Source organism: Tursiops truncatus, chromosome 1 (assembly GCF_011762595.2).
Source record: "Tursiops truncatus isolate mTurTru1 chromosome 1, mTurTru1.mat.Y, whole genome shotgun sequence".
Classification (NCBI taxonomy): Eukaryota; Metazoa; Chordata; class Mammalia; order Artiodactyla; family Delphinidae; genus Tursiops; species Tursiops truncatus.
In genome coordinates, this window is record NC_047034.1 from 55,121,280 (window position 1) to 55,136,831 (window position 15,552).

General features: G+C 35.8%; 2 protein-coding genes across 8 annotated transcripts in view; both read right to left on the bottom strand.

Annotated features, from left to right (window-relative positions):
• Nucleotides 1-15,552, bottom strand: part of RABGAP1L (RAB GTPase activating protein 1 like) — a 682,857-nt gene that overhangs the window by 446,796 nt on the left and 220,509 nt on the right. The window lies entirely within an intron of this gene.
• On the bottom strand, nt 3,864-7,219 carry GPR52 (G protein-coupled receptor 52). Its single transcript, XM_004326958.4, has one exon. It carries the CDS (start codon nt 6,525-6,527, stop codon nt 5,442-5,444), a length of 1,086 nt encoding a protein of 361 aa, XP_004327006.1. The 5' UTR covers nt 6,528-7,219; the 3' UTR covers nt 3,864-5,441.

Genomic DNA, 15,552 nt, shown 5'->3' on the forward strand with positions numbered 1-15,552 from the left:
CACACTTGCTTGTGTCAGGCATAACCTCAGACAAATGCACTGGTCATCTCTTGCTACAGTCTGCACTGCATTCAAAGATACATTTTAAATTTTAAAGAACAGGCTATATAACTTTGTACTTGATTTGTTGTATGTGGGCCTTCCACCTAAAATAATGCCACCACTTTGAATTTATAAAGTATATCTGGGCACTTTTTATCAACATCATTTATACTTGCTTAAGTAGAAAACATAAAATTAAGTAGAAAACAGTAAAATTGGAGTCAAATTTCTAAAGTCAAAGATAAATGTGATTTCTCTTGCATAAAGGAGCATTTGGGGAAGTTTTAGAATTTAAGCAAATATTTCCATTCAATAAATTCTACCATTATGCACTATGTTTCTTGATATTTATCACCAACATATTTTAAAACTTTACAATCTCCAAAACTAATCTGGTGGTCCCATTTACTATAGTGAAGATACTGATATCACATATGCCTTTCTGCTATCAGACATAACAGACTCCTGCTGAATTTATTACTCTGATTTTCTTCACCTTCATAGGGAATCATAAAAACATAGAATAAAAGTTACCATTAAAAAGTTATAGATATGATCTTTGGGGATGGGGGACTGAAAGCAGAATCTTGCCTATCTGTGAAATGCAGTTAACACACCAGCGGGACCCTATTTCCTTAATGCAAGGTCATCCTTCTGTTATTTAAAGATGTGAAAAATGCTAAAAGGTGCCATCAACGGTGCATTAAAAAAATGGTGCAGTAGAAAAGTGGTAGGTGATTGAGATCCCTTTCAGATTCAGCAAATAACACTTCAAACTGATTGTGCTGAAGCAAAATTGTCAAGGACATCTAATATCATAAGCAGAAGGGCATCAAACTTCTCTAAAAATTTTACGTGAAATAGCAAATATTACACAAGTCAGAAACTACATAAACTGTCTTCAAAAGAATATAGTATTGAGACAAAATTGGATAATGTTACTTGTAGGATCAACCAAGCTTTTGTGAAACATCAAAATATTTTTTAAACAGTCAGCATTCTTTTTAACAAAACACTTTTCCCATTATAACGTAAGTAAATGCTCACTGTAAAAAACTTTTAAACAGATTAATAAAGAAGAAAACCTAATCACATCACTTTTAATATTTTAAAAGACAATCATTTACACTATTAAATAAAGTTAAAATATTTTAAATTATAGAGCAAAACTAGCCCTGGATAAAACTTTCATATATAAGAAACACTGAAAAGGGGATTTATATTTTTTTCTTTTCAAGTCATTTTGTTTTCCTTAGTGTCTATATATTTGGTTGATGATTATGCAACTTTCTACATATCCTTCTAATCTTAACATTTTACTCAGGTAAAAGAGCAACTTTTGGAACCTATACATCAGAATAGAGCATCAACTCAGTAACATAATCTCCTGTGCATTGTGATGGTCCTACCTGGACACCAATGATGCTACGCTCAGCATGTTATACAAGCAAATTCCCCACATCTTAATCTTCTCTGTTTGTCGCATATTTATAACTTTTTCACATCTAATGATTAGCTTCCAGGGTAGGGAGAGACAGAGGAAAGTCATTTAATTTAAGGCAGCAACATCATTTCTAATCTTCATTATAGAAGATACATGTAGAGCGAATCTATTTATTAATCTTTGTTTCTTCAAGGTAACAGGTACATGACAAAATACCTTAAATTCCATTTTAGTAAATGAGGAAAACTAAAATGTGAAGACAAATGGCAAGATATTCCTGAACAACGCTTTCCTTCTATTGCCAACCCGATGAAAGAAAAATATTTAAGCATATTTAATACAATAAAGTAAGGAGGTAGGTTAATCTCAGAATCATTCCTGTCTCATCCCATCATCTGCTTGATGGATGTCTTTAATCTCAAATGATGTCTTCATGTATAACTATTCCTGGAAAATGAGCTTTCAGAGATTGTGGAAGTTTTCTACATTTAAAAATATCTGAGTTTAGGTCAAAATCTGAGTTTAGACAGGTTTGGGAAAAAACGCCGTTTTAGAAAACTCTAATTGTTATAAAATACAATTTTCTTAAATTGCAATTAGTGATCTTTAAGTTGTGATGGCAATAAATCTGGCATCCACAAAGATGATAAAACAGGAGCTACCACATTCCAAATACTTTCTATGTGTCAGGAGCCATGCTGAACACAGAGATTACTTTATCTCATTTAGTCCTCAAATCCAGCCTAGTAGGAAGGTACAAGTCTCTGGATCTTCCTGATGAGAAAACTGGAGACGTGGAACATTCAGTATTTTTCCTAGGGCTAAACAGCTTCTGAGGGCCAGGATTTCAGTGCAGGTTTCACAAATTAGTAGGTTATAAAGCCTTCCAACACTATATAACTTTAGAAACAATGCCACAGATAACAGAATCTTTAGTAATAGACTACATCATCATTGTTTGGTTGTCATTTATAACCAAATTGGATAATTACCATAGAATACAATAGAATAAGAATAATGGTTATGCTTTCTATTCTTAAAACATATTCATCTAAAAGAATAATTTCAAAATAAGTATTATTATATAAACACATATTAAAATATGTCAAAAGCAAGTTAAGTGGCTTGCCCTAGAGTTGCACATGAAACATTAAAATAAATGAAGAATCTAAACTGAGAACTTGCCTTCTAGAGGCTCTCCTTTCAGCCTAAAACAGAGATTTCCTTCTCCACTCTTCTCCTTCAAAAAACATTTTTTTCAATAAGAAATTTATAGAGACTTGAAAAAGATATTCAATGAAAACTTAACAAAAATGAACAAAAGTAATGTCAAGGGAATGTCATGCCCCAGGGTTTCAGTTTGATTGAAGACTTAACTGGTAAGTGGGGGCTTACCAGATTGCTACTTTAATAAAAGAGATTTTTAAGATCAAGGAAAACGATATCACAAGGAGAGACCTGAAGTGAAAGATTTAAGTGAGAAAAAAAGAAAACTCAAACAAGTTCTGTAGGGAAAAGGTATAGACAGAGGTACAAAGGTCTGGAGGCTTTGGGGGGAAAAGGCAGCACAGCATAATGGTTAATTGAGTGTGAATGAACCTCAACCACTGATTAATTGAGTGACTGACTTTGGATAAATCACTGTTCTTTGGTTTCCCCATCTTTAGGATGGGGATAAAAACAGTACCTATCTCCATGGGTTGTAGTGAGGATTAAATGTTTTCATATATGTAAAACTTCACACAGTGCCTGGCATATAATTATTGTTATTAACTACCATGAGGAAAAGCCAGAAGAGGAAAATGCAATAAACACAGCCTCAGGTTTTCTAACTATACTTACACACCAAACTACAGGATCAAAATCTGATTCCCAAATAATACATATAATGTTCAAAGTTCTATTTATGCCACCTGAAAAGTCAGCAGCATTATGTTTCCTTGAAGTTTGTTTTCCTTAAACGGGTCTGAACTCAAAAGGCACATTTCAACTTATCCAAGATGTCAATGGCAAACGGGATGAGAATTAATGTAAACAACCCAAACCACAAAAATGTGAAACAAATTTTGATTCCCCAACAGTAAACTCTTATTCTAAGTGTTTTATTAAACTGAAGCAAAGTCTGATTTTGAATACGTAGAATACTGTTTTATTCTTTATTTTAAACCTTCCTTACATGTTTAAAAATATACATGGGCTCAGAACAACCTCAATAAAATGATGACATTTCTTTTACTAAAAGACCTCTGAAGTCAAACCACCAGTGTGCAAACATGTTTGGCTTCCAATTTGAAGAGTCATAGGCACATTTCACTAAATGCATTTCATAAAATAAAGAAATAAAAAATGCTGAGAAGAAAAATACTCAGTAGTTTGATATAAATTTTAAAATATCTGTCAGGCAGGAAACTTATGGTAAAAAAAGTAAGATTTAGATGTTTTAGCACTTACACCTGCTTCACTACTAATTTCCCAAATGCTGTTTTGCTACATCTAAACCCCTGACAATTTACTACACAATTCCATGTAGTACACTAAAAAATAAGTTAATTTAATCTCTGAATATGAAAACAGATCATTACAAAAGAAAATACTGACAGTTCTTACCTGTATTTGATAATTAAGTATATTTTATTCTCAGCATCACTAAGAATGCAGCTTGGTCTAATAGAAATATCTAAATAACAACTACACAAAAGTATTTTTCTCTTAAAAGAAGTTTTTGTATATTTTTGTCCAATGTTGATGACTTAAGCAACACTGATCTATATAGTGTGCTAAGAAGACATTAGGCACAGATCACATAATGTAATTTACATTTTCTTTGTTGTAAAAAATATAGTATGTGCAAATGCTTTACCATACAAATAATTAGCAGACACAACAATAAGCTTTGTAAATCTAACACAAAAAGGTTAATATTTTACTCTTTAGAAAAAAAAAAGGACACAAGTAGCTTTAAGAGCAATACCTCACTTTTGAGTGAGTACTCTGCATCTGCATTAGAATTATCTGTGAATTAGCTTAAAGAAAAACAAAGCTTAACTATAGCCCCTGCAAAAAACAAAAAGACACCACTTTGGGCACATGAACTAATTCAAAAGAAAACAAATAAAAATGTTTCCCAAAGCCATTAAAAATACTTAACACAATATCTCAAACAACCTATAGAATGCTTTTTTGGAAGGAATAAATCATTCAACATTATGACTTTTATATAGTAGATTCTTTCATTAGCTAAGACACTTCTGGATTAAGGTGCCAAAGGATGCAGATCAAGAAAAATGGAGAGAAAAAAAAAAAGCTGTTAGGAAGGAGGAGGGAGCATAATTTTACCCAGAAGAAACAAAAATACTGTTTCTTTTTGTTCATAGCAGAAATTTTGTGCTACGGATATTATAAAAACACAAGCAAAATGGTTGTGTGGCAGGTAATAAAATACAATGCTTACTATGCATCCTCCATGGAGAGACCGTTTAGGGATTGTAGATAAGTGAGTTTAAACAAGTACACTTTGATGCAAAAAATTATACTTTACCACATATATAATATGTAGCATTTTTCTGTAAAGGGCAATTTATGTAAGTAATTTCCACAAACACAAAGAGAGTGAGAGAGACAGAGACAGAGGAGAGAGTCCAGTCAGAGAGAGAGACAGACGCCAGGGGCTTTGCTCATGCCCTGTGGAAGATCTGAGGTACTTTTCCATCCTCAGTGTTTGATTTTGCCTATTACTGCACATTCATACTCACACACTACAATTATCTCACGAGATTACCCTCTACACATCCTTTTCTTCGGGGTTTTTTTTTTCCATGAAAAAAAAACCTTTAGTCCCTTCCTCTCATAGTCAACTATTCTAGTAAATATTTCTCTAGTGGCAAATTTCCAGATGAAGCAAGAATACAATCCCAAACTACTGTCAGACTACATTTGATTTACTGTGTGGTTTTCTTCAAATGGAGCAGGAATTAGCCCGTTTCCTAGGTTGGGGGTCTCGTGCTTCCTGATCCTTCACACACATACAAGACGTGCACATTGTCTCGGACAGTCTTCGGAGGCCTAGCCGGAAAACACTGTTGGAGAGGCTGTATATTACACAGTTACAAAAACTATTACTTATAGCAAGCCAGGTTGTTAGGAAGGACAGTGTTGGATTGTCCAAGACCCGGGAGCTTTCTAGAAGAAAGTATATGATATACGGGAGCCAGAGCATGTAAAACACACTGGTTATCCGAAACAAAACCATGGCGTAGCGACGGTCAGGGCTATGCCCAGTCTCTCCAGAGGCAGCGACTTCGTGGCTAGGGAATCGGGCCCTCCGGTCATTTATCTCTTTGGTGTGCTGCCGGCAAATTGTGAAAATGTGGAAGTAAGTGAAGCAGACAACAAAGGCAGCAGGAGCATAAAGTAAACAAACAATAAAGCCAGTAAAATAGACACTGGTGAGCCAAGAGGTGGCACACCATTCAAAAATGTCACCGTGGTAACCGGGTTTCCCCCAGCCAAAAAAGGAAGGCAAGAAAATTAGGCAAGAGTAGATCCAGATTAAAACAATGCAAATTCTCAGGCGACAAGGGGTGACCAGTTGATTGTAGGAAAGAGGCTTGGTAATTGCAAGATAGCGATCCACACTTATGCAAGCAAGACATGCCATAGAAACACTTTTTAGAACTGAGATGATATATCCAAAAACCTGGCAAGTCAGTGACTCGTGGATACCCGTGGAGTAGTGGAGAAGTGAGAGAGTAGGAACCAAGCAGGTAACTCCAACGAAAAGATCAGCATATGCCATTGTCTGAATGAAATAGCTGGTCGTATAATGGTGTAAGAGTGGAGCACAGTGAAAGACAAAGATGACCGTTAAATTCCCAGCAATGATTAGAAATGTCAGCAAGACAATAACAACTGTCTCGAAGATGCAGACGTCCACCGCACTGTAGTGGCCAAATCCAAGTGGGCAAGAGTGACGTTCGGACACATTCAAAATGCCACTGCTCATGTTCAGGATCCTCCATTCAGTCCACCTGGATTCATTCATGGCTTGGAATTAAAAGAACCTGCAGCTCTGGCTACAGCAAGCAGGTGCCCTGCCTAGCATCTGCTAAACTCTGCCCATGAGTGTCTCAGAATCAGCTTCAGTAGACAGTGGCAGCGCTTCTGTCACAGCTGAGCATCCCAGGGAGTACTCAAGTCTCTTCATCAGCCTCAGTGCAGCAGTAACACACCTCAGCTTTGGGAGGGGGGAGGAAGGGGGATAAGCTAGAAAGGAGGTGAAAAAAAGGTCACCGATTAGCTTCCTCCGGTGCTTTCAAACAACTTTTTGCAGACACAAGGCACTTCTAGAGAAAATGGACTTTTCAATAATACCTTGCACTATGAAAAATTAAATCTGTAAAAGAAAAAAAAGCAATTGCCAAAGGAAGAAAAGCTCTTGTGGGCCGTTTGTTCTCCTCAGAAAGGTAGTTTCTTAGGGATCAACTCGAAAGAGTGAGAAAAAAACCTTAAATAGGCTCAGGCTTCCTGTTTCATCTGTCAGGAGAAATGGATTCATATTGTAGAATTTAAATAATTAAGATCTCAGATTTGGTTGGAAAGCTAAGAAAAAGTTCATTGTGGCAAAGTGTGTCTTTGGCTCAGTTCAGGGTTTGATGCTGGTGGGTCAACTTTATGATCCATTTCTCTCTCTTTTCTCTCAAAAGCTAAGAACCCCCTTCTCCAACAAGATTAATTCTAAAAGACTCATCTCTACTGGGGCACAAAGGAGCAGAACAGCAGTAATGGACTCCAGATTGCCCTGTAACTCTCATAAGAGAAAAAAAGCATACTTCCAGTAGAGAAGATAATACACAATGGGTCAATACTGACAAAATATGAAAAACTTCTGAAGTTTTAATTCTGCATGCATTTTTTGTAAGCATTCAGATGAAAAGAGTTTTAGTCCATTACAGTTCCTGGTGCTACCACCAGCATCGTAAGTTATACTCCTTCCTTTTCAAAAGGAAAATAAAATCATTTTTGCTATTAGTTTCAGCATCAATAACTGAAAACAACCTTCATTATCTGATACACCACCTTCCTTATAATGGAGCATGATCATAAAATATACAGCTCAAAGTTATTTCTCACCTTTGCAACCACACCTATATCTCACAAATATGTGTAAATATATATGAAATTTAGACAACAGAAACTTTCCTATATGCTCTGAGCTTCTGACTAGAAATGCTGCCATTATTTATTACTTAGGTATTTCTAGTAGGCTTTCTAATCTATATTGCTATATCTTTTCTGTTTTCATTAAATGATTAACACATTAAATCATTACTTCAACTAAACCTTTTCAAAGTGGAAAATTACCTTGTTTGTTATATTTGCAGTTATATAGCAGCCATATGTTAAGAAAATGCCTCTTCTAGTTCTGTGTTCTATTTTGAGCAAGTGCTCAATTAATGCAGGGGCCATTAGATAGGTTATAAGATGTTCTTGTTTTAAAATACTTCTAAAGCATCAAGATGAGTTTAAATCCTAGAGTTTGAAATACTGAAAGACTGGCAGGATAGAATCCATCCAAAATGCTTCCAAGGTCATTCTGATATGAGGTTAACATTTGTCAAAAGTCTTTTTTAAAGTACAGGCATTTCAGAGAGTCTCTTGTCAGTCTTTGCTGTCATACCTTTTGTAGAAAGAATATGCGTTAGAAATAGAAACATTTCCTTCAGGAACAATGCAGGAGCTTAACAGAAAGCATTCTTCTTAAAGTTATTTTCTTGTGCACCACCAAGGCATTCAGGGAAGTCCTTCTTCTTTTATAATAATAGCCACAGGATATTCCTCCTTGCACATTCCTAGTTTCACTTATCACAAAATAGTTCTTGTTACAGGAATAAAACAATGCTTCTCACCTACATTCACTCTTATCAGCTGCTAGGCTGGGCTGCTTGATTCAGAAGTCCGATTTACTGTGATGCAGTTACCGAGATGCTGTCGGTGTATTTATTCCTCACAGTCTCTCAGTATCACTGCCTCCACCTGAACCGAAGCCCTGCTCCTCCTCCTCATCCTGAGCTGATGCAGAAGAACTCACCATCAGAAAGGTGACTCGGTCCTCCTGCCCCAATCAACAGCACAGCCAATGGCTACTGCAGCTGAAACTGTCACTAGGTAACAGTTGCCAGGCACATGCAGGCTTATAGACTTACTCGGCAAGCTCCGATCAAGATTGACAAAAGAACACAGTGGAACTGACCGATCCTTATAACATATTAATGACATGTATGAATTTCTAGAGGTATTTTCCTTATAGCATGTGTAAAGATTATTTCCTATGAGCAGGACAGAAAAAAAAAAAACCCTGAGATACACCTTTAAACCCTGTAGAGAAACTACCACAAGGTACTATGACACTAAAAAGTCAGCAGTAATCTAATGCTCATTGGCAGAAAAAACCTATTAATTATTAAAAATCGTCTAAGTCTTCATGAACTCAAGTGATAGAGCTACTATTTTTACTCTTTAAAATATATTTTGATTAATAGAAGTTATTTTGTAATCTCTCCAATCCCTGCCACACCCACACTAAATTGCTGAATCTGATGTATTTAACTGTACAAACAAAGCATTGGAACTAACACCTCTATACTAAAATCTATTTGCTGGAATATTTAAGATCAAATATGACCTCAGAAGAGAAGACATTAGAAATAAATGAATGAATGCTTAATAGAAAAAGAGTCAAAGAACTTTGTCATACAGTGCTTGAGCTACTCATACCCAAGTCAGAAGAAAGTAATTAAGCTCATTTATATAATGGAGGTTAAAAATATTTCCATTTGGGGCTTCCCTGGTGGCGCAGTGGTTGGGAGTCCGCCTGCCGATGCAGGGGACACGGGTTCGTGCCCCGGTCCGGGAAGATCCCACATGCCGCGTAGCGGCTGGGTCCGTGAGCCATGGCCGCTAAGCCTGCGCGTCCGGAGCCTGTGCTCCGCAACGGGAGAGGCCACAACAGTGAGAGGCCCGCGTACGGCAAAAAAAAAAAGAAAAAAGAAAAGAAAAAAATTTCCATTTATTTTGACTTACTATAGACAAACATTCACTATTTTAAAAATATTTCTTATGGGGTCAGCAATTTTCTTAAAGTAACTTAGAATTACCTTACACATTATTTCAGAATTGAATCAGGAAATTTGAGATGAAAATGGATAATCAACACTTAGAGCATATTCTATGTGCCAAGCATTATGCTATATGCTTTACATTTTTGTCTCAATAAAAATATTAAATCTCTATGAAGTAGATACCCATCATTATCATTTTCCAAAGGAAGAAAGTGGGTACCTAGAGAAGGTAAGTATAACTTGCCCACTATTACAGAGCCATGAAACTAGGAATGAAACAGATCAAAATTGTCATTCTTGGGCTTCCCTGGTGGCTCAGTGGTTGAGAGTCTGCCTGCCGATTTAGGGGACACAGGTTTGTGCCCCAGTCCGGGAGGATCCCACATGCCACGGAGCGGCTGGGCCCATAAGCCATGGCCGCTGAGCCTATGCGTCCGGAGCCTGTGCTCCGCAATGGGAGAGGCCACAACAGTGAGAGGCCCGCGTACCGCAAAAAAAAAAAAAAAAAAAAAAAAAAATTGTCATTCTTAACACCATTTTGATGAACTCCTCCTTCATTCCCTCTGTTTTCCACTAGAGCAGCTAGTCAGGAAATGTCTAAGAAGAATTATTTTGGATTTCAAAAAATGATTTCTAAATAATAATAAATAATAGATCTATTCTTTCCTCCATGCTGAACTGCCTTTCAGGAAGATCATATTACTGTTAAAATCTTCAGGGGGTTAGGTGGAATAAAGAATGGAAGCATATTGCTCATTACCAGAAAAGTGTATGAAATAAGTTAGAATAACAATCTTAGAATGAGTACCATATTGAGATTTGAAAGTAAATATTTAAATTTAATATAAAAAGGCTAGAAAGTCCTATTTTACAGGGAAGCATTTTGACTTTTAGGGTTACATAAAAGCATGGAAATCAAACAAGATTCTATTTAACTAAAACTCTCTTTCACAATAATAATAAATATTCAAAATAAAAATTACAGGTGATAAATATTCATGAATGTAGACAGTTAAATACGAAGCTTTACTATAAAACCGTTGAAAAATAAAATGCTATTAATTAAAGCTACCTCATCACCAAAATAAAAAAAGAAATCCTTCTAAAAGTATAGACTGTCCATTATTTTTCAAGTTTTGAATCATAATATTTTTTAAATCAGAGAAATGGCAAAAAATATCATTTAGGGAAATTCAAATACTAGATTACTTTTTTTTTTAATTTATTTATTTTTGGCTACATTGGGTCTTTGTTGCTGCACGTGGGCTTTCTCTAGTTGCGGCGAGCGGGGGCTACTCGTCCTTGCGGTGTGCAGGCTTCTCATTGTTGTGGCTTCTCTTGTTGTGGAGCATGGGCTCTAGGCGTGCGGGCTTCAGTAGTTGTGGCACGCAGGCTCAGTAGTTGTGGCTCAAGACTCTAGAGCGCAGGCTCAGTAGTTGTGGCGCACAGGCTTAGTTGCTCCACGGCATGTGGGATCTTCCCGGACCAGGGCTCGAACCCGTGTCCCCTGCGTTGGCAGGCAGATTCTTAACCACGGCGCCACCAGGGAAGTCCCTAGATCACTTTAGTTTGACACATTTATTTCCAACAAATAATCACTGATAGGGATTTGAGTCTAAGAATACCGTAAATAATCCCTAGTTGTACATGCTGCCACAGGTATATGATAGTATGAGAGGGAGAGTTTAAGAAGCAATAGCTTTGACCCACCAAGCTTCCTTCTTTTCTTCTACCAACTTCAAAAAGAACAGTTTCAGGAGTTCAAACAAGATAATTTTCTTCTTTTCTGAGACTGACATTTTTTACTAGCCCCTCACTTTTCTTCCTTTCCATCCTTTTTTCTGATCTGATTATAATAGAAACTAATTTATAATGTGAAGCTCTAATAACAAGAGCATTAATATCATATTTACACAGCTCATTACATAAAGCACTCTTTGTTTTTATATTATGCATAATTCTCTTCATTTTAGGGGTCATTAGGTGTTTTATTTTTGTCATTCTTATTAGTCATTATCAACCACCCCCCTTCTCCTTTCTACTGTTGAACACTAGCTGTGAAATATCTAAGAGGAACCATTATTTGGAATTACTTCAGAATTACTTCTAAGAGCTAAAACTGTATAACTTCTTGAGATGATACATCACAGATGTTTAATTTTTCATTTATACCTTAAATATGTTTTATATGTCCTTTTATATGTATCAATATTTCATTATTAGTCATCTAAGCAACTCAAGCAACTGCTCAATAGGATCTAAATAGCAAAGCAAGAGAGGATCATTAGCCACCGACGGTAAATAGGATAAACAGTTGGCAATGATTATCAAGGAGAAATGAGCAACCAACATTGTAAAAAACAAATATAGGGTAAAGTAAAAGGTTTTCTAAAGGTACAAAAAGATGTATGGATTCAGAATTTATTTCTTCAACTATTCCTCCCATCTGTTAACTTTTCTCCACCTCCACTACCCTAAACAAACTAGCACCATCTTGTGTGTGAACCACTATAGTGGCTTCCAATCTGGTCTTCCTGAGTGGTCTGTGGCCTCTCTTCAATCCATTACGTGCAAAACAGGCAGAATAACCTTTCCCAAATGCAAATGAGATGATATCACTCCCATTTAAAATACTTCAGTGGTTTTACACTGCCCTTAGGATAAAATACTAACAGGTCCTATAAAATGTGGTCTCCATATATCTATTCAATCTAACTTCTCTTCTACATTATTTAGGATTAGCTAAACTGGCTCTACCTCCCTCCACTCCACCCTTCCCCCCACACACACACACACATATCTGCTATGCTCCTTACTGCCTCAGGGTATTTGAACCTGCTGCTTAATATGCCATCTCATTTCTTTTAGTTAATTCAGATACAATCTTCAGGCTTCAGTTCAAATACCACTTCCTCAGAGGAACCGTCCTTGAATTCCCAGATTAGACCAGATTCCACACATACCGCAGTTTATAGTATATTTTTGTTCAGTTTTGTCTTCCTCACTGGATTGCAAGCTCCATGAGGGGAAGAACATCTGCTTTGTTCCTCATTATATTTCCAGTGCCTACACTACAGTGTTGGGCCAAGAATAGGAGTTGAACAAATAAGTGTTTAGTATAATGTTAATATAAAAGCATACCAAATAGCTTGACGAGTCTATAAAAAGACAGAAAAACACTAATAACCAGTTTTGTGAAGGTCAAATATGCAAAGTTCCTTGCAATCCCTTGTATGACATACAAGATTCACAAGAAAGCTATAAAATACATGACCAGATTGCAGGGGGAAAATAATTAGCCTCCTAATGTATTCAAAGTAAGCACAATATTATTCATCTATACCTCTACCTAAACCCAATTCAATATGAATATTTGACTACTGATTTGAAAAATCATATCTAGCAAGAGATAATGATTACTTACCTATCATTTTAAGAATGTCAAATGCTGCAAAATGCAGTGTCAATGTATTTTAAATGTACTATCAAATGTAGTTTTAAAGCAACTTGGTCTAAGTGCTAAGGAAAAAATAAACTCTCTAAAGTGGGACATGTTAGAATCCACTATTTCATGACCCCTCAAGAGCAGAAAACAAGTTTGTAAGTTAACTTAATTTTATTATGAGGCAAGTTATTAACAATTAAAAATATTTAACAAATGCTAAGTTTATGGCACTACAGAAGAAAACTTCCTCAGCCTAACAAAGATACTATATGGGAAAGCCTACAGCTAACATGATATTTAATGGTGAAAGAGTAAATGCTTTCCCTTTAAAACTGGAAACAAGGCAAAGACGTCTGCTCGCACCACTTCTATGCACAATGTTCTGGAGGTCCCAACCAGTATAATAAGCAATATAAAAAAATAGTTAAGCAATACAAGAAAAGGATGACATGATTGTATACATAAGAAATACGTCCGCCCCGAAATCCCATTAGAACTAATGAGTAAATTTTGTCATAATACAAGGTCAGTATATAAAAATCACTGCATTTCTATATACTTGCAACAAACAATAGTAAATGAAAATTTTAAACAATAAACTATTTACAACAGCCTCAAAACACAGAAAATATGAATAAATTTAATAAAAGACATGTAAGACCTCTATCCTAAAAACTATAAAATGTCATTGAGAAAAATTAAAAGGTCCTAATGGAGAGATATGTCATCTTTATGGATTAGAAGACTCAATATTGTTACGAATATTTGTTTTCCTCAAATTGATCTACAGATTTATTGCTATTCCAATTAAAATCCAAGTAGGCTTTTGGTAGAACTAAGAAGTTGATTCTAAAATTTACATATAAACACAAAGGACCTACGATAGCTAAAACAATCTTGGGAAAAGATTAGAAAAAAGTTGGAGGACTGGTACAACCTGATTTCAAGACTTACTATAAAGCCACAATAATCAAGACTGGCATAAGGACAGGCAAACAGATGACTTAAAAGAATAGAGAGTCCAAAAATAAACCCATAATTGCCAATTGAATTTCAATAGACTCTAAAACAAGTCAAGGTGAAAAGGAAATTTTTTCAGTAAAGGGCACTAGAAAATTTTGAATATCTGGAGGAAGATAAACTTAGACCCCTTTCTCATACCATACACAAAAAATTATTTGAAATGATCACAGATCTAAACATAAAAAATAAATTATACTTAAAATTAAAATTCTGCTTTTCAGAAGATGTCATTAAGAAAATCAGTAAGCAAGTCAAAAGACTGAGAGAAAATACTAGTAAAACATATATCCTACAAAGAACTTGTATCCAAAATACATAACTGACTCCTACAATTTGTTAATAAAAATACAAATAAGTCAATCAAAATGGAAAAATACAGACATAGACACTTCACAAAGGAAGATATACAGATGGTCATTCAAGAAAATGAAAAAGTGCTCAGCATCAATAGTCATCAAGAAAAGACCAAGTAAAATCACAATGAGATACCACTATATACCCATTTGAGTGGATACAATTAAGCCACTGATAAACACTAAATGTTGCTAAGGATGTAGAACAACTGAAACTCTCATAAATTGCTAGTGGTAATGTAAAATGGCCCAACTTGGAAATTTTTGAAATAGTTTGGGAGTTGCTTATAACATTAAACAAATCTGCCCTATGACCCATCAATCCCATCCAATAGAAACAGAAACATATATCCGTAAAAGACTTGTATAAAAATGTACATAGCAGCTTTATTTTTAATAGCCCAAACCTAGAAACAACCCATACATCCATCAACAGGGGAATGGATAAACGGGAATGTGATATGTCCATACAATGAAGTTCTGGAACAGGCAAAACTAATTTTTGATGAAAGAAATCAGAACATACTTGCTTCAGGTGTGTGTGTGTGTGTGTGTGTGTCTGTGTGTGCGTGTGTGTTTACTGGCAAGAGGTATAAGGAAACTTTCAGGGACGATGGAAAGATTTTCTATCTTAATAGCTGTGGGTTATATGCATGCATATGTGTTGAACTCACCAAAATGTTCACACTTAAGATCTGTGCATTTCACCCATATGTAAGTGATAGCTGAAGAGAATGATAAAGATGATTGCATTTGCTTTTTTCAAGTGCCCCCATTTCAGTGCAACACCATCAAATTAGAGGCCTAAATTACTTGAGTGCATTTTAAGGCATTGCCAGGAAATCATAAATATTGATGTTGAAAAAGAAAAATATCAGAATCCTCAGAAGCAAAGTCCCACCAAGAATAAGGGCTACTGAAATGTCTAAAAGAACAGATACTGCTGGACAGAATAAGTACATTTAGCCCGTGTCTACTTTCACAGTCTCTCAATCATTATACCTGACTCATGGCTCACTGTTTGTACTCACAGACACAACAGCCCAGATGCAAGTGAGACACTGAGTGAGAAAAGACTTCTTATTAAATGCCAGTTATACAATACTCTGAGACTGCCTTAGCTAGCTG

What these genes read in the sequence shown, in the direction of transcription:
- GPR52 (XM_004326958.4), bottom strand. Translation starts at nt 6,527, where the DNA reads ATGAATGAATCCAGGTGGACTGAATGGAGGATCCTGAACATGAGCAGT.